The sequence below is a fragment of the Bos mutus genome, chromosome 1 (genome assembly GCF_027580195.1).
Source record: "Bos mutus isolate GX-2022 chromosome 1, NWIPB_WYAK_1.1, whole genome shotgun sequence".
Taxonomy (NCBI): domain Eukaryota; kingdom Metazoa; phylum Chordata; class Mammalia; order Artiodactyla; family Bovidae; genus Bos; species Bos mutus.
In genome coordinates this window covers 95,850,586-95,869,563 of record NC_091617.1, presented here as the reverse complement: position 1 = coordinate 95,869,563, position 18,978 = coordinate 95,850,586, and the positions used below count along the sequence as shown (strand labels likewise).

Below are 18,978 nucleotides of genomic sequence, written 5' to 3'. Positions count from 1 at the left end.
CCATTCAGGCAGTATACTGTTTAATGACGTCTAACACTATTTTAGTTGATACTACAGAACATATGTTCACTTTCGATGGCCTTCAAAATGTCCACTAATCCTTTTTGGGCTTTAAGTTCTAAAAAAAGAAGAGAAGGTTTTCCTAGAGAAGGAGTTTTGGCAAAAGGCAAGTGCCTAGGTATTTCAAAAGGATGCGTGAGTTACTCAAACCAAGCAAAAATAGGAAAGCTTTTTAGGAACGAACTTGCTCCTGAGCGGGAAGAAAGTTACAACAGTCTCTCCTCTAAAATCTTTGAGACAATGAAAGTAGATACAGGACTATCGTACACGATAGGGGTTTCTTGCTATCCATCATCATTCCAGCTGAGAAATAAAAATGCCTTGGGAAAACAGCATCCGGATTTCCGGTCGCGGCTGAGGCCTGCTGGCTGGGACGCTGTCCTGCGCGCGCGTTGTTCATTTACACATTTCTGGCTCTTTCACTGCGGCAGCATTGCTGCGTACAGGTTGGCGCCCATCTTTCCGAGGGACTCTAGAGGCCTCTGTAGACAAAGGGGTCCTTAGAGTCTGGGAGGTGCATGCATATGGGAGAAACCGAGGCTCCGCGAAAATTTGGGATAGAAAAACGCTCCTGAACAAGTTATATTCTGAAACAGCGAGAAAATGGAGTGCAAATTCCACGTGGCGCATTTGGAGGGTGTGTTTCCTTGGCTCCGTTCTCTCCACTAGCATAAGATACTAAGGCCAGCTTCGGAGTGCTGACTAACCCGAGGGCTTTAGTCCAAGAGTGGACTGCTGATTGCCTCCTGGACTCGGTGAGTTGACCCCCAGCTGTGGCTTCAGACACGTCTTCCGATTTCTGACATCTCCACCCAACAAGGCAGTCTAATCGGAGACGCAAAATCAGTAAACCTGTGGCTGACCCTCAGTTGGCTTTCACTGACATCTCAGCCCTGCTAAAACCTGGTGAAAAAGTGGACAGCAATTTCCTCTAGTCTTTTAGGCTGATTCTCAGACTCTTGGAGTTTCTCTTTATGTTGCCGTGAAGAGTTCTAGCCCCTTGTAAAGTTGATTTCCAACAAGTGGGGTTAAAGGAGTTCAGGTTCATCAACTCTTTTCAGAATGGGAGAAGACATTTCTTTGAAGGAGTTTGTGTTTTATTTAACCAGTATTACTAGGTTTATATCCTGAACAACCCATAGGTTTTAGAGAAAGAAAGATCATTAAATTCAGTAGTTTTCTCCCCCTGTTTATTAAACAGGCTCATCATAACCATTATGTTGATATTTGACTGCTGTTAGTTTGTTACTAAGAAGTAGAACTGGATTCTTGACCTAATTCTGTCATTCTTTTCCTTTCACTAGTTCAAAGTGGCTTTGTACTCAGGTTTGAGTAAAATCGTGAGCTGCAGTTTTAACGTTTAGGTTAGATAGATATAAAATGTTGTTAGCTTTGTTGTTTAAACGTATTACTGAAAATTTTAATGTGGCTGGAAATAACTGTGTTGTCTGTCTACATGTTAAATGAACAAACTTCTCCTCAGCTAATGATGAAATCAGACAGGATTTCAAAGGAAGTATCATATGTTGTTTTAAGAATGGATATTTTTCTCCTTTAATATGTGAAATCAACTTGGAGTGTGTATGTGATTTATTAGCTCCTTGCCTGGGCAGAGGAAGCCACTGCTCCAGTTTCTTAAAGTCCAGCCTTCACTGATTCATACTTTCATCATTTTCTCAGTGCCTCCCCACCCAAGGAGAGCTGCCGAGCTCAGTTCAACATTCATGTCTATCTGTGCATGAGCCCTGACCTGCCTTCTCAGCATTATTTCCTACAGTTCAAAATATAAATCATGTCTTCTTGTTAAACTAGCTTCTTGCTTTCCCTTGAAGGAGACACAGTACAAGTTATTAGTCAAGAGATAGTTATCAGCCACAGTCTATACCTTACTCATGCTGATCCTGCACTTGGCAGGCATCGATTTCGTTTCTACCTGGCAAAATTTTGCCCATCCCACAAGGCTCAACACAAGGGCTGTGTTCTCTTTGATCTTTCCATTGGAGGAAGGTCTTTTCCATATTTGAATCTCTACAGCACATAATATGCTCTCCACAAATATTGTTGAATAAGTATTTCATTTTCCTTTCATTCATCTACCCATCCATCAGATTATCAGGTATTTATTGAACATCCACTATAAGCCAGGCACATGTAGTTGGTAAAATCTAGCCCTGAAGCTTTTCTGTGGGTGTCAGTGGTCTCTGCTGTTACAATTCTTCGCCCTCCTGAGGAAAGATTTAGTCTTATCATGCTGAAATACTTCTTGCTGTCATTATCAACAATTTCATCATTTCTTAAGTTGCTCCCTCATTGGCAAATTTAGCAATGCATATCAAGGTTCTCCATTTGTGCACTAAATACACTTCTAGCTTTGTCTTATCCTTTCTTTTCTATTTTTATTTGCCTCACATTCCTCATTTCTTTTTTTTTTTTTTTGGTATTATATGTATTTTAATAACCACTTGAAATCCTCTTGAAGTGAAGGAGAGTACTAATAAGTAGCATACATTTAAAAAGCCAAATAATTAGCTCCAAGCCATAAATCCATATTATGAGATCTCACCGAAAGAGCTCTTGCTACAGAGGATTCAGTAACACATAGGTCTTCCTAGGATGTTGTTCAAGGGGCTAAGTGTCTGAGGTAATTATAGGGTGATCTTACTTTTAGTGTGGTCCTACAAATATAGTCTTAAGAAAATGAATTAGGAGATGCTAATATCATTCTAGTGATTAATGATATTTGAAAACTGCACTGTGAAATCTGAGTCTATTTCACAGAGGCTGGGAACCATGAGAGAAAAACATGTCTATTTATCTTGAAAAACTTTCTATTATATTGACTAATTTTTAAAAAAAACCAAGGTCACTGGTGAAATGACTAACCAATTTAGAGCAATAAAGAGAGCAAAGCTTAAAAAAAATATAGAGATACTATTTGAGAGAAATGACTCCTGGAATGAGGGTGATTTTGAGAGGGTTTTTATGAAATCAAAAAGATCTCCTAGGAGGTTCACAGTCCAGGGAAAGGGCAGCACCTTTCCGGTGCTCCTCCTAGGGCAGATGTTACATTTCTTTTTATTCCTATTGTTTAGGATTTGGTGCATTTTTGGTCATTGTTAGTTTCACATAAAAATGTGCTTTAGCTTGATCCAAATTGTGCCTTCACATACATGTGTACACGTCTCAAGGTACTGTATGAATCCCTATAGCCCAAGACTAGAATGCACAGACCATGTGTTTTTTTCTTGTTGCAAATGTCCTCTTCTAGTTTGTTTCTGAGAAAATAATCTTTAAGAGTCCCTCTTAAGTTGCTTCAGTCATGTCTGACTCTTTGTGACCCCATGGACTGTAGCCACTAGCCTTCCCTATTCATGAGGATTCTCCAGGCAAGAATACTGGAGTGGGTTGCCTTGCCCTTCTCCAGGGTTTAGACCTTATCAGGTAGATTTTTTCCTCTGGGCTTTAGTGAAACTACTTTGGGAAATAACAGGAAAAATCCATGTCTGAAAGTGAGCTACTCCAGAGGAGTAGGGTTCAGAATGAAATGTGATCTCATGGAATATGATTACCTAAGTAGCTATGCTTCAGTATTTTTTGTTTTCAGATTAGCACCCACCAATCAAGTGGCTGCATATCTCAAAAAACTTCAGAATTTATAATTTTAGAAATCTGAAATAGAGTTTGCAATGTGATCTCAGTGGCTGGGTCACTTCTCCTTGTAAAGCTTTTTTATCTGATCATAAAACAAATAGCCTACTTCTTCAAGGCATATTAGTGCCATGAAATCATGCTCCACTTTGCCTTCTTTCATCATGTCAGCAGGAGCTTAGAGTCTGGTATAAGAGAAGGCATGACATGACAGAGAGTTAATTTTTGCCAGTGCCCTTCTGGCTTTCACTGCAAGAGATGGTTAATCAGGGTTTTTTTTTTTTCCTCCTGGGCATTTAAGTAGAGTTTTGATGGTGCTTCTTACCTTATTATTGGGTCTGACTGTCTTACAGTGAGTCTGAGATCTTTGGGATCATGGTTTCAGAGTTCCTGACCTTTGCTGCATCCTAAAGTTCTAGTTTGGAGACTGTGAGAACCTTGGCGAAGGAAAAAGAAGTATGCATCACCATGAATTTGTTTTTGTGAGGTTTCAGAACAAAATGTTGCTTTCTGAGAAAGTGCCAAGTGCCACGTGGCCTCGAGGAGTGGCTCTCAGCCTAGCGTTCTAACAGGGCTTTGCCCTTGAGATCTCAGGTGGTTGAAATGCTGCCTTCTGCCCAACCCCACCTGCTTTGGCACATCTCCAGGGGTTTCACTCCCTGCATCTTGGGGCCTTAGTAAGAAGCAAAAAGATTCAACCAGCAAAGCAAAGGCCTGGGAGACACTGCCATCAGCTCTGATGGTTGCACCTGATAGAATTTCTCATAGCTTTTAGTTTAGTTTTTTGTTTGTTTTTGCAAGGGGACTAGTTATGGGACCCGGGTGAAGCCCTTCCACAGAACTGTCATGAAGAGCAGAGGTGGCCAATGACAGGCTATGACTGGGGACTGACTTTGGGGAAGGCTGGAGTTTTGAAATGAGAGCCAAAGAAGTTTCCACCTTCTAGCCCACGGGTGAAGTTACTGAAAAGAAATCACCACCACGTCTGCACATTTCTGGTGTGTGTGCTCCTACTCTGGAGAGTAATCTAACTCATCGTTTGCAATCAGGGCCTCTGAGTTCTGTTTGTGTTTGCTTTTGCTCTTCGCCTTGCTACTCGTCCGGGTGTTGGGCTGCGTATCTGACATCTGCTGGTAATAGAAGCCTTTGTCCTCGGCCGGCCCGCCCCAGTTCTCCTGGCTCTCGCCCTCAGTGGCGTAGGAGAAGCCCTCCTCCACTGAGAAGGGGTCGTCCACGTCGTACCGCTGGTAGGTGCTCTGGTGCAGGGCTTCTTCTCGGGCGCTGATTTCCAGGGTGCTATTCCAGATGCCGTACCCAAAATAAATGAGCATACCTGCAGGGGGTGGGGTGAGTGGGAGGAAGCACAGGTGAATAAGCTGTTGTTTGGGGATCCACGCGTCAAGCAGGGGGCTTACTCTCAATGATGAGAGCAGACCTGGTGGTGGATGTGTTTTCTTTGGTCTGCACAGTGTTTTGAAAAGATTTGACTTAGATGCCATTTAAAAGTGGTAAATCTTTAAACAACCAATACTTAGAACCGAAGGACTGACAATGCTGTACCCACATTCCTACATGGAAACTTCTGGCTGGAGGTGAGAACTGGCCATCTCTTTGGTTAGGATATGGCGCACTTGAGGTCCCCTCAGTCCCCACTCCCCTGTTGGACATCTAGCTCACTATACTCGTGTAGGTGCCAGCCAGGAATTTGCCTTTTCTTGTTTAAATAGTTACGGATCTCCCACAGTGTACTCCCAGCCTTCTCATAGCATTTTACTATCCCAGATTTCCACTTATGGGCTCATTCTTTTATTTCACCACATGTGTGGGTACTAAGTTGGTTTGGTTGTGTCTGACTCTTTGCAACTCTATGGACTATATAGCCCACCAGGTCCCTCTGTCCATGGGATTCTCCAGGCAAGAATACTGGGATAGATTGCCATTTCCTTCTCTGGGTGATCTCCTCAGCCTGGGATCGAACCCACGTCTCTTCTGTCTCCTACGTTGGCGAACGGGTTCTTTACCGCTAGTGCCACCTGGGAAGCCCCATTTTACCACGTAGCAACATGCATGTATGAGCCTATGATTTACTTTGCCCCTTTTCACTCACCAGAGTCATAATACTTTCCTGTCACTCAGCTGTCCACTTTCGTTTGTGGACTCAGTGCCTGTGGACTCTCATGCCACTGTTAGGACCTTAGGATATCTGTTGTGTGATTATCTGTACAGGGTGGCTCTAGTTTATAGACTGTAGAAAACTGCCACTTAATGTTTGTTGAAGGGATGAATGAGAACTCCCAATGAGCATGAAATGTTCGGTGCAACCTCCTTGTTTTGATGTCATTCCAAGCAAAGGAAAGAAGCCTGCCTTCCTAGTTAACCTGTAGCATTATATGGGCTAATGTCTCATTTCTGTAAGAATTTTTAGGAAAAAAATATATGAAAATAGTTTGAGAAAAGCCCATGGAAGCTCAGGGCCTGGAATGCTGAGAAGCATAGCATTGGAGGCCAAGGAGCATGATGGTTAAGAAGGTGAGGTCTGAGTACAAATCCTGCCTGCATTACTGTGTAACCCTGGACCAGTTACTGGGCCTCATTGTGCCTCAGCTTTCTCTTGTATGAAATCTCGAGAGTACTGTACCAATACAGGGAGCTGCTATGAGGAGGAAACGACGTAAGCAGTGATTCTCAACCCTGGCTGCACCCGGCGGGTCACCTCGGGAGTTCCTGCACAATCCTGATACCTCATCCCTTGGAAATTCTGATTTAATTGGTCTTCATCGTGACTCAGGTGTAGGTGTTTTTAGAGCTTCACAGGTGATTCCAGTGGTCAGCCAAAGCTGAGAACCCCTGAGATAAGGAACCTTAAAGCTCCTGAGGCAGGAATTCCCTTGCAGTCCAATAGTCAGGATTTACCATTTCATCGCCCTGGGCCCAGTTCAATCCCTGGTTGGGGAACTAAGATCCCGCCAGCTGCACAGCTTGGCGAAAAAAACAATGTTGGGGGTTGGGGCTTCAGCATAAATTTGGGAGGAACACAATTCAGTCTGTAATATTAATACAGACTAACAAAGGAGATAAAATGGACTCATAAAATACCACTGCAAGCCTTGTGATGTGGCAAAAAAAAAAAAAACAAAAACCTCCTGATGCATGTGCTCCACTGCCAACTTCGGCCGTTTGGTGGCCTGGCCACTGCCGTCCCCTCGGTTTTGCAACTCCTTCCAGGTACCAACACACTCTTCTGGGTGGCACTAGTCTCTCTGACTTTGCTAACCCTGCGGGCATCTGCTGGGCTGTTTGCTTAGAACCACAAGGTGAAGCCTGCTTTCTGCTCTGGTCCCCGAGGTATTCTGCTTCCTTTTGAATTTGAAGTGTGTCTTTTTAAGCTTGGATTTCTCTCCTTGTCTCAAATGACTCTCCCTGCCACCACCACTCCTCCCTGCCATTTTCCTGTGAAATCAACTTTCCAGGAGCCAAAGTAAGCAGAGATTTATCGTCCTAATTGGTAATAAATCCTGGAGTTAATCATTGGCAGATGTGGCTGTTCTCAAATAGCAATTTCATTTTTTCTGAGCATGGATCTTACTCTTTCTTGGCTGGGGCTGGGGGTGGGGTGGGCATGGGGGATAGTTCTTATTGTTGTGGAGAACAAGGCACCAAATCGAGGCCTCTTTTAAAAGGGCTAGCAGTTTGCTGCTTGGAGAATACCTCTGTTGGAAGCACATTTGAAATGAGAGAGTAAATTTCAGGAGACTGAGTTTATTGTCAGGCACACACCTCCTTTTGCCCAGTTTTTCTTTCTTGCTATCTTTTCTCCTAGGCATTCAAGTAGGTGGCAAAGCTTGCCTCCTCTGTCTGCTTGGTATCTGTTATGTCAGTTCTTTCCTTTTTATCCCGTTCTCAGATCCTGTTTGTAAGTGTGTTGTTTCCCTACTAAACTTAATAAAATTTTTTCTTTTCCCCTTGCCCCTGGCTTCTCTTCTCTGTACTGCAGAGGTCATCAAGCACTGGTTTGACATCTATTCTGATAGACCTTCCCCTAACCCCACCAAGTATTGAGATGTTTTGTCTGATAGACTATGAAGTGAGTGTGAAAGTGTTAGTCGTTCAGTTGTGTCCGACTCTTTGTGACTCCATAGACTGTAGCCCGCCAGGCTTCTCTGTCCACGGAATTCTCCAGGCAAGAATACTGGAGTAGGTAGCCAGTCCCTTCTCCAGGGGATCTTCCTGACCCAGGGATTGAACTTCCATCTCCTGCATTGGAGGTGGATTCTTTACTGTCTGAACCCCCAGGGAAGCCCATCAGCTAGATTGGTTTATGGTAATTCTCTAAGAACTTTGGTGTGATTCCTTATAGAATCATAGAGATTTAGAGCTGGAAAAGAGTCTGTGTCATTTATCTGTTTGAATACCTTCATTTTACAGATGGAGAAATGGAGACTGGGAAAGACTGAGTCACTTGCCTGGGCGTTTGATAGGCAGCACCAGCAGTCCATGAGAGAGAGAAGGCTCTAGCTTATCCAGCCCTTCACATCCCCTCCCTTGCTGGGTTAGAGACTGCCTAGTGCAGAAATAGTCAGTACGAGCTTAGGTTTTGTTTTGGGAGTGGTTGGCTTGGAAGGAACATGAGTATGTATATGTGTGTGTGTGTATGTGTGTGTATGTATGTGTCAGTACGCAAATGTGTCAACTATGATTACTTTGGGAAAGCAATCCATGGAAACTTGCCACATAAATATTTATGGGCCTTTTAATGTTTGCTCTGAGCCCCCTACAGTTTCTAAGGCGTGTCACTCTATCTTCAAAAGTACATTTCTTTTCTTTTTTTTTTTCAGTTTAGGAAATAGTCTTTTTCCCAGGATGTAACTAAGGTCTGCAGTGATGTGAAAAGCACATTTCAAATATGAGGACTGTGAACCCAGAAGCGACTGGGTGCATTGGCCTGACAGCATGAATAGACAGTTTGGGCAAATGTGTTCTCCTAGGGCTTGGTGTTCTGTCTGCCCTTATCTTACTTGCTGGCCCTAGAGTCAGTTCAGGAAAAGTGGTGTGAGGCAGAGAAGGACTGGAGAAAAGAGAATGGAGTGGGACAAAGAAACAGAGGGGAGCAAATGAAAGGGGAGCAGAGAGAGAGAGAGGGCGGGAGGAGAGAAACATGTATTACCATCTGTCACACATAAACAAGGGCTTTGTGTTGGAGGAGTAAACAGAGCTGCTAAAAGCCTCCTGTGTAGAAGCAGGGTGTTTTGTTTCTGCTCCTTTTTTCAGTTGGCTTTGAGAATGAAGCATGAGGTAGTTTCTGAAAAATCTGTGGGGATTCTGGGAATCCTGAACCATCTGAACAACACTTCACCCAGCGCCCCTGGGTGCTGAGGTCCTCCAGTGATGTGGCCTTTCTCCCAAGGAACTAAAAATACTCTACAAGTGTTATCTTGTTTAGATTCCTCCTGAGAATGGTGTGTGTGTGTGTGTGTGTGTGTGTGTGTGTAGGTTATGATTATGGCATTTCACAGAAGACTGTGGCACAAGACCAAATACAGGATTTTCTACAGCTGCACAGTCAGTGTTTAGACTGTGCAGATGGCAGTTCCTGCCAGGTCCTTCCATGTCCTGATCCTGGCTGCTTGCAATTGTTATTTCTCCCACCTACCAGGGGGTGGTTGGGAGGTATACGCTAAATTGGAAATGATTTTGCTGAACTTGACTTTTTATAACATTTATTATTTTATTATTTGTTTATTTGGCTGTGCTGGCTCTTAGTTGTGGCATGCAGGATCTTATAGATGCAGCAAGTGCACTCCAGTTCCCTGACCAGGGATTGAACTGGTCCCTTTGCATGGAGAACACAGAGTCTTAGCCACTGGACTGCGAGGGGAGTCCCTGAACTTTACTTTTGAAGAATTTGAAACATACAGAAGTGGAGAGAACAACATAAAAAGGCCCATATAGTCATCACTAGCTCTGTCTCTCCTGACACCCACTCACCTACCCCTTTCTCTTTAGATTACTTTGAAACAAATTCCTTTCATCCTGTTTCCTCTGTAAATGCTCTAGTAGGTATCTGTAAAATAGACTCCTCTAAAAAACTTAGTCCCATTATCACGTCTAAAAACTAATAATTCCTTAAATCATCTGATATCCAGAAGCATCAAAATTTCCCTGAATTATTTGTTTGGATAGACTCTTCACTTTTTAAAGCTATACACTTATTCCAATAATGCTGTCTTTGCTTGAAATAGGTTTTGGGTCCTATTATTCAGGTTGTCAGTGAGATTGGGTTTATTCTTTTGTAAATCCTTGTAGATGGCAAAGTTTTATCTTTTGACAGTGGATTAGCTTTTAGCATAAGCCAGAAGTCATTTGGAATAAAGTCTCAAAAATAAGGTGGCTAATTGATAAGTAATATTATTTATTCTATTTGTGGATTTAATTCTCCAGTTCCATAAAAACGTAGATCCACTGCTTTGTAGTTACCTATCTGATATCTGAATAAATGAAAGGCAGGTAAAAAATCAGAAGGCAGCCAGCTTTTGTGCTGCAGAGGGTCTTGGAGGCCCCCCTGGTAGGTTGGAATTATTTTTTTATGTGATGGATTGTAGATGGGGTATTCAAGGCAGCAACTAGTTAGCAGAAGGCACAGAAGTGTTCCAATATTTTCACAGCAAACATGGCTGTACTGGGCACCCAGTAATGGCAGTGAGTCCCCTGGGAAGCTGTTTATATGGAAGGTAAGTATTGAAATGGAGGCTCTGGCTTCTTTTCCAGACAGTTCTGTGCCTGTGAGAGGTTCGGGCTGGACAAGGTGAAGGATCATGCCTTCAGCCATTGAATGGGCTTTCTTTATGTAACAGGACACCTTGTGATTGGAAAGCCTTTTATACAAATCTACTTTCTCGCACATCACCCCAGAGGAGTTAAGACCTGCGCAACATGCAGGGATTGAAATGGCATCAGAACTCACATCTCTTGAGTCTGCATGGAGGGCTGCCTACTGGGGGCCTACAGGGAGGTTTGGGATGCCACGTTGCTTTTACAAGCCTGGGGCACCTCAGTATCAGCTAGCAAAACACCTATTTATTCCACTTGTTTTGGTCCTGTGCAAAGCCCTGTGTCATTCTGTGCAAACTAAACAAATGACCTCAAATGTACAAATGAGAAGGGTAGGGGGTCCTCTGGATCATGTGGGAGAAATTCTAGGACAAAAACTCAAAAAAATGGGCCAAAGAACTAAATAGACATTTCTCCAAAGAAGACATACAGATGGCTAACAAACACATGAAAAGATGCTCAACATCACTCATTATCAGAGAAATGCAAATCAAAACCACTATGAGGTACCATTTCACACCAGTCAGAATGGCTGCGATCCAAAAGTCTACAAGCAATAAATGCTGGAGAGGGTGTGGAGAAAAGGGAACCCTCTTACACTGTTGGTGGGAATGCAAACTAGTACAGCCACTATGGTGAACAGTGTGGAGATTCCTTAAAAAACTGGAAATAGAACTGCCTTATGATCCAGCAATCCCACTGCTGGGCATACACACTGAGGAAACCAGAAGGGAAAGAGACACGTGTACCCCAATGTTCATTGCAGCACTGTTTATAATAGCCAGGACATGGAAGCAACCTAGATGTCCATCAGCAGATGAATGGATAAGAAAGCAGTGGTACATATACACAATGGAGTATTACTCAGCCATTAAAAAGAATACATTTGAATCAGTTCTAATGAGGTGGATGAAACTGGAGCCTATTATACAGAGTGAAGTAAGCCAGAAAGAAAAACACCAATACAGTATACTAACGCATATATATGGAATTTAGAAAGAGAGACAGCAAAAGAGACACTGATGTATAGAACAGTCTTATGGACTCTGTGGGAGAGGGAGAGGGTGGGATGATTTGGGAGAATGGCATTGAAACATGTATAATATCATGTATGAAATGAGTCGCCAGTCCAAGTTCGATGCATGATACTGGATGCTTGGGGCTGGTGCACTGGGACGACCCAGAGGGATGGTATGGGGAGGGAGGAGGGAGGAGAGTTCAGGATGGGGAACACATGTATACCTGTTCGGTATTTGGCAAAACTAATACATTATTGTAAAGTTTAAAAATAAAATAAAATTTAAAAGAAAAAGAAGGAAGACTGGCAATTTAAATAAAAAGTGGTATTTAAATAAATAAAGAAAAAAAACCCTCAGCTCTGAAAAGAGGCTAGGTGACCCGGAGCTAGACAGATTCCCAGCCTCGCAGGTTCTAGCTCAGGTCACGAAGCAGGTTCCTGCTCTCTAGAGCCCCCAGGAACTTCCTGTGCCCCACACATGGCTCCACACTCAGTGCCAGGGGGGTGGGCCACCTGACCGCAGGCTGGGTGGAGCTGTCTCTTTCTGGGGCGCCCGTTCAGGCAGGAAGCCCTGCCCGCTGCAGATAACTGAGGCACTTTGTTATGCCCAGAGTCTTTTTTATTTTTTCTAGTCTGGGATCAACTTTCCAAAACAGACACTTGCTGGTGCAGAAATTAAGATAGTAATGAGAAGGTGCCCTCCCATCCAGCACAGTCCCCACCAGCTCCCACTTTGCTGGTTATTTTTTAAATACCCACAAGCCCTGTTGATTGTAACAACAGTTAGGTTTGTTTAATATGGTGTGGCCAGGAAGAGCAAGGCTCAGGATGAAGTGGGGACCAGAGGAGCTTCTCTTCTGGGCCCGCAGTTGATCTAACATAATGTCAGGTTCTTTATGCTTCAGTTTCCCAGCTGCAGAATGGAGCTGGGGGCCCTTATTTTATTCGAGGAATATAATGGCTATGAGACCAAAGGCAGCTTTCTTAAAGAACATGAAAAACTCCAGCAGTTCCACCTCTAACTCAGCAGAAACCGAACCAAAACACAAACCCTGTGTATCCATCGAAATCATGTATAAGAATGTTCGTAGCAGCTGCCATGCTGAATGCCCATGGATACAAGAATGGATAAATACATTGTCGTATATCAACACTGTGGGATGCTAGACAGCAAGGAGAACGAACAAACTAAAACTGCAAGCACAAGGTTGGGATGACCTCGCACCTGTACTGCTGAGGGAAAGAGCCCATCACTCACAGCACTGCCTGTTCCAGGGCCTTCCACTGCGTGGTCTCCTGGCCCTTCAGTCTCAGCTGCCCCCTCCTCCCGAGGCATCTCCCTGGCCAGCCCAGCGCCTCCACCAGCAGGCAGCCTCAGGGTTTACCTGCCCCCTCCTTCCCTCTTGGAATCAGCTTGGCTTTGTTGCCATCCTCATCCTGGCCTCTGTGATTTTTCTTGCTCTTCTGAGCATAATTTTGATGTTGAAGCTGCCAGTTGTTTTCTCACTTCCTACAAGGAGAATTTCGAACTGATTTATGGGACATATCATCAGGAATTTGTTTATCTTGGTGCCCTCTCAGGTCGAATTCATGGCCCCCTTCTCTCCCTTCTCTTCCCTTCATCACAGTGGCTGCTTTGAGTCAGTTTCCAGTAGGGTTTCAGATGAGAGCTCAGGCGAAAACCGTGAAGTGTGTCTTCTCTTTGGGATGTTGATGGTTTAGTCCAGGATTTATGAGGTCTGTTGCCCAAATCATACGTCCCGTCTGTTCTCTACAGCTGTGTGTGTGCTAAGTTGCTTCAGTTGTGGCCAACTCTCTGCAACCTGACGGACTGTAGCCTGCCAGGATCCTCTGTGGGATTCTCTAGGCAAGAATACTGGAGGGTTGCTGGGCCCTCCTCCAGGGGAGCTTCCCAACCCAGGGATGCAACCTGCATTTCTTTAGTCTCCTGTATTGGCCAGCAGGTTCTTTACTACTAGAGCCACCTGGTTTTCCTCAGAGGGACTGAAAAAATTCCAAATGAAATCTTGACAACACCTAGAGTAAGGTTTATGGTCCATGGGGTCACAAAGAGTCAGACACGACTGGAGCAACTTGGCATGCAGGGTAAGGGTACCCATGAGCTGGTCTAACGATGATTAATTTACAATAAAGGCCCACAGGGACAAGTTGACCTGACGCATGCCTGGAGAATACCATCATACAGTGTTCTTACTGGTCTCTGCTGGTTTCTGGGACTCTGCCCAACTCCTTGAGGTATTCTTTTACAAAACTGCATCATTTAAGAGAAAGGGTAAATGAAGGCTGGCTTTGTGTTCATTTTGTTGGGAATTATGAAACTTTTGCTATGTGTGTTATTTCTCTTGTCAGAAGGAAAAGAAACAAGTGCTGGGTATCTATTACGAACTGCTTCGTTTCTCGCTATGAGTTGGGCTCTTCCGAAGGACAAAAGCTTAGCTAAATATTGTTACAAAAATGCTGTAATTAAGATTCATTTAGAGAAATTTGGGTAAAAAATGTGTTTGAGAAGATTATCAAGTTATGACTCAGCCCAACCATGTAAATCTTTTTAAAGAGTAGTGGATGTTTCATAATAAGCTCCATTTAGAAATCTCTCTACTGTTCTCCTTGGGAAACTTATATTATGAATAGAGAGATGAAGAAGAAAAATCTGACATTTTGGAGACTCAGATGTTTAGAGATGGGAAATTTATTCTATAAGATCGTTAAAGATTTTATAAGCCAATTTGTGGTTGTGGGATGGATATATTTTATATAGCAAAAAACAGGGAGTTTTGTAATTAAATTATCTGCCTACCTGCTAATTATTGTCTTATTCTTCTCTCTAGATCAGTGGATCTCATATTTGAGCACACATCAGAATTACCTGGTGGACTTGTTAAAATCTATATTGCCCTCAGAGATTCTGATTCTATCTGTAGGTCTGGGCTGGGGTGTGAAATTGCATTTTTCACTAGTTTCCACGTAATACTGATGTGGCAGGTCTGGGATCTTACTTTGAGAACCACTGTTCTAGATCATTGTAAACCTGGTTATACAACAGAATCACCCAGGGAAGCTTTAAGAATACCGTGGTTGGTTGTACCAGATCAATTGAATCAGAACATCTCTGTGGGGGGATTCTGGGCGTAGAGTGTTTCAGAAGCAACTCACATGATTCTGTTGTGTAGTCTGAGTTGAGAATCTTTGTTCTGGGCGAAACTTACTTATCTATGAGCCTTCAGAGATAATGATACCAAAGCAGTTAGTAGCCAGCAGCTGGGTGCTTCTTAAACTACAGCCTCCAGTGCCCTCTGTCTGGCCCACTCAGGCTGCAGGGTGGCACCCTCCCATGCCAGGGAGTATCAGTTTCTGGAGCCAGCTTGAAGTTTGTGTTATCAGCAAGATTACAAAAGGTTCTCTGGGAACTTTCTTCTGCCTGATAATTGGGAAGGCAGCCTGAGTCAGAACAGGTTCACGTTGTACTCTTGCATGTGACAGCTAGTCTGGGAGACAATGAATCATTTCAGCTTTTTACAAGAAAGGCAGGAAAGAAATAGTTCTTACTGCTTTCCCTGCTGTTTTCTTGTTTAAGCCCCAAACTGCAACTAGATCAAGTCTAGTAGAATCATCTGCATTTTTACAGATGAGTAAACTGAGGCCCAAAGGAATTAAATGAATTTCCCGAGGTCACAAGGAAATGGCAGAGTTTTGATTTGGACTTGGGGCTGTCTGACTCCAAAGGCAATAGGCCATTGCATCATTTTTGCAAAATTCCTCTGGTGTTCCAGAAACATAGATATTAGGTAGGACTGACTACATAATTTATAGGTCCCAGTGCAAAATGAAACCATGGAGCCTCTTGTTAAAACATTGTTAAGAATTCAAGAAGACAGCACCAGAGCATTAAGCCAAGCACGAGGCCCTGTGTGACTGTACAGATCATCCACCCATGAAGCCAGCCCTCTGTTAATCTGCACAGACTACATCTCAAACATTCTGGGCAGATACGAAGGTCTGCTCAGAAGCACTGTGGTGGGGAGGTAGGAGGCCCCCATTGAACATGGAGATTCTGGATTGTGGTAATAGCTCTGTGAATAATTTCCTGTTATTCTTGCTGACCTTGAGCATGTTATTGAACCTTTTGGAGGTTCAGTTTACTTAACTGTATAGTTGAGATAGGGAGAAATGGGGAGTGTTTCAATGTTTCTCAAAATTTATTTACATTTTATTTGTATACTACATTTTTAATGTAGTGACTATGATTGTGGACTCTGGAATTATACCACCTGAGTTCTAATTTGGCTTTGGTATATCCCTAGTGGCTCAGAGGTTAAAGCGTCTGCCTGCAATGCGGGAGACCTAGGTTTGATCCCTGGGTCGGGATCCAGGGAAGATCCTGGAAGACCTGGGGAAGATCCCCTGGAGAAGGAAATGGCAACCCACTCCAGTATTCTTGCCTGGAGAATCCCATGGACGGAGGAGCCTGGTGGGCTACAGTCCACGGGGTCGCAAAGAGTCGGACACGACTGAGCAACTTCACTTTATCACTTTATATTCTATGTGACCTCAGTCAAGTGCCTTAGTTTCCTCATCTGTAAAACGGATCTGGTTGTGTGGATTAAATAAGTTAATAGAAGTGAAGCCTTTGGAATGATGGCTGATATGTGGTAAGTGCCATATAAGTGTTATTTATCGCTTTGAATCATATGGCACATGTACTAATGTTTTTTCTTCTGTTTAACTCACTTTTGAAATTTAAAAATAATTGGGCTTTCCTGGTGGTACCATGGATGAGAGTCTGCCTGCCAGTGCAGGGGACACAGGTTTGATCCCTGGTCTGGGAAGATCCTACATGCCTTGGAGCAACCAGGCCTGTGTGCCACATCTACTGAGTCCTCGTGCTGCAAGTACTGAACCCTCGTGCCACAACTGCTGAAGCCTGTGCGCCTGGAGGCTGTGCTCCGCAACAAAAGACACCACCGCAATGAGAAGCCCAAGCACTGAAATGAGAGCGTAGCTTCTGCTCACAGCAACTAGAGAAAGCCTGGGAAAGCTTGAGTGCAGCAATGAAGACCCAGTACAGTCAAAATTAAAATAAATGAATTATTAAAAAAGCAATGATTTGAATATGTCCGTTTTTGTAGTGTTTGTGAAAGTAACAACCATACGATATTTTGAAAAGTTCATATACTCTCTAAAATCAGTCCAAATATCTATAGTGGAATGGTTACCACACTGTGGGTAACATTGCACTAGATATTGAAGGCTATATCTAGCTTGGATAGTCCAGGAAAAGATGAATACATTCTTGGGTATTTGTGTCTGTGCCTTTATAAATTTGACGAATACAGACTCTAATATTTCTACACACTTCAGTCATTTCTACCCATAGTATCATCTTTCCATTGGTTTGCTTCTTGTTCCAGTGGCAAAATGTTTAAACAGAAGCAAGAGATTGTGAATAAATCATGTGAGTGCTGAGAACTTTGACAAGTCAGTGGGGTCCTTTCCAGAGATCCCTTAAAGTCTAACAAGGGATGAGGCTTAGGTAGTGGAAAATTGGTACAAAATCCTTACAGGAAGGTGCAGGATGACCTTCAGAGGTGAGGAATCTTCTGGAATATATATACTCTTGCCTTTGATTACTGTGTTCCCCCCTGCCAACTTCCCTCTCTCTAAAACCTATCTTGTCGTCCAGTTCAAATTCTGCCTCCTTAAAGTCCTTCCCAACTATTCTGACTGAAAGTTTCCTTTTTCTTATTTGAAGAGTGCTTTATAATCACAGATAAGTATTTATTAAGCATGAACAACAATATGGTTTGGGAACAGAGGTCACCACGTTGAACATGCATATTCCTCATCTCAAGGAGTGGTTGGGCTACAACTCCACAAGTCTTTTTGTTGCCTTGCCCAGGTTGATTGATTCACACGTATTTATTTTGCCTCCCTTATTCTTTACTTTCCTATTCCTCAAAGCACCTAAGGACCCTCCTTAGCTAAGTATTTGTTGCCAGAGACCCCAGGGGTACCAAATTATATAGGAAATATAAAAATAATAAATAAGGAACCTTAAAATAAGCATTCACTTAAACATCTCTCTTAAGTTATCATGAGCACCTATCCCAAGCCATTTCATCAGGAATGGTCAAATATGTTAAACAGGTAAACTGATTCCAAAGGAAAATTAGAAATCTTGGGGAAGATACAGGATTGTCTGGGGCAGTTGCTTACCCACAAAGCACCAGACCGCAAACCGGATCCACGTGATGGTGGAGAGCTTTAGCATGAGATAGATGTTCACCAGCATGGCGAAGGCAGGCACAAAGGGGAGGCAGGGAGCCATGTAGGGCAGCTTCTTGGGGTTCTCTGGTTGCTGCAGGATCACAAACACCAGGGCGCTGATCAGCAGCACCATCAGAACGACTAGAAGGAGGGCCCACCAGCTCTGCTCTGAGATGTAGTCAGAACCAAAGATGATGAAGGAGCAGAAGACGAACATGAGAATGAAGAGCAGGAGCACGCAGATGGTCACCGTGTGCCCTGTAGCGGCTGTGGGCCGGTCCATTTTGCCCGGAAGGCCCAGCTGGATCCTCATGGTGTAGTAACGGGGCCCAATCAGCTTCTTCAACTTGATGAGATAGATGTTTTCAGATTCATCGGCTTCTATGCCTGTGGTCATGTCCACGGTGCCGTAGTTTGGGTGGTTGACGTTGTAGGTTGACTTGTCTGATTTCCCTATGAGCATCTCATTGTCTCCCAAGGATGGCAGGTTCTTGGCCCCACATGTGTTGGTGGCTGGGCCGGAGAACTCTTCCCCTTCACTCACAGGAGAGCAGACTTCCTTCTCGCAGTCAGCCAGAATGCCCTCCTTCTTCTTCGTGTGCTCCTCAGACAGGAATTTGACAAAGCCGTCAATGTCACTCTCGGGCTGGTATCGAAGGAGCAAGACACAGACGGAGACCAAGGTGTAGGCGAGGAGGGTGCCGATGGACATCATCTCAATCAGGTCTCTCAAGCTGACTAATAGGGAGAGGAGAGCTGCCAGGAACCCCGAAACAATGCAGGCCACCACGGGGGTCTCTGTGTAGGAGCTCACGTGAGCCAGGAATCTGGAGGAGGGGCAAGCAGAGGGTTAACGGTGATTGACTCAACATGGTTTAACACCTCCTGGTCACTGCTTTAAATACTGTTGCTGTTCCTACTCCAGGATTTAGTTTCTGAAATATAATTTAAACAGAATCTATTTTAATTCCTTGGGTATGAGGCAAACTGCTCTATTAAAGTGCCTACTTCATTATGTGATGTGGTGGGTTGATTGAATCTAGGAGGTCCTCAGGAATCTAAATGGAAGCCCAGACTTTGCTATGAAGAGGGGATAGTTGAAGTCACATACCTGCCTGGTGGTCCTCTCCACCTGTGTT

The 18,978-nt window shown here is 43.7% G+C and overlaps 1 protein-coding gene across 1 annotated transcript in view; it reads right to left on the bottom strand.

The window, feature by feature from the left end:
- Positions 1–4,463: 4,463 nt before the first annotated feature.
- SLC7A14 (solute carrier family 7 member 14) overlaps positions 4,464–18,978 on the bottom strand; it is a 50,972-nt gene continuing 36,457 nt past the window's right edge. The window contains exons 6-7 of the mRNA XM_005891731.2: positions 17,789–18,666; positions 4,464–5,041 (exon numbers count right to left, since the gene is read on the bottom strand). Of these exons, the coding sequence (XP_005891793.1) occupies positions 4,719–5,041; positions 17,789–18,666 (1,201 nt within the window). The 3' untranslated portion in view covers positions 4,464–4,718. The remainder of the gene's footprint in view (positions 5,042–17,788; positions 18,667–18,978) is intronic.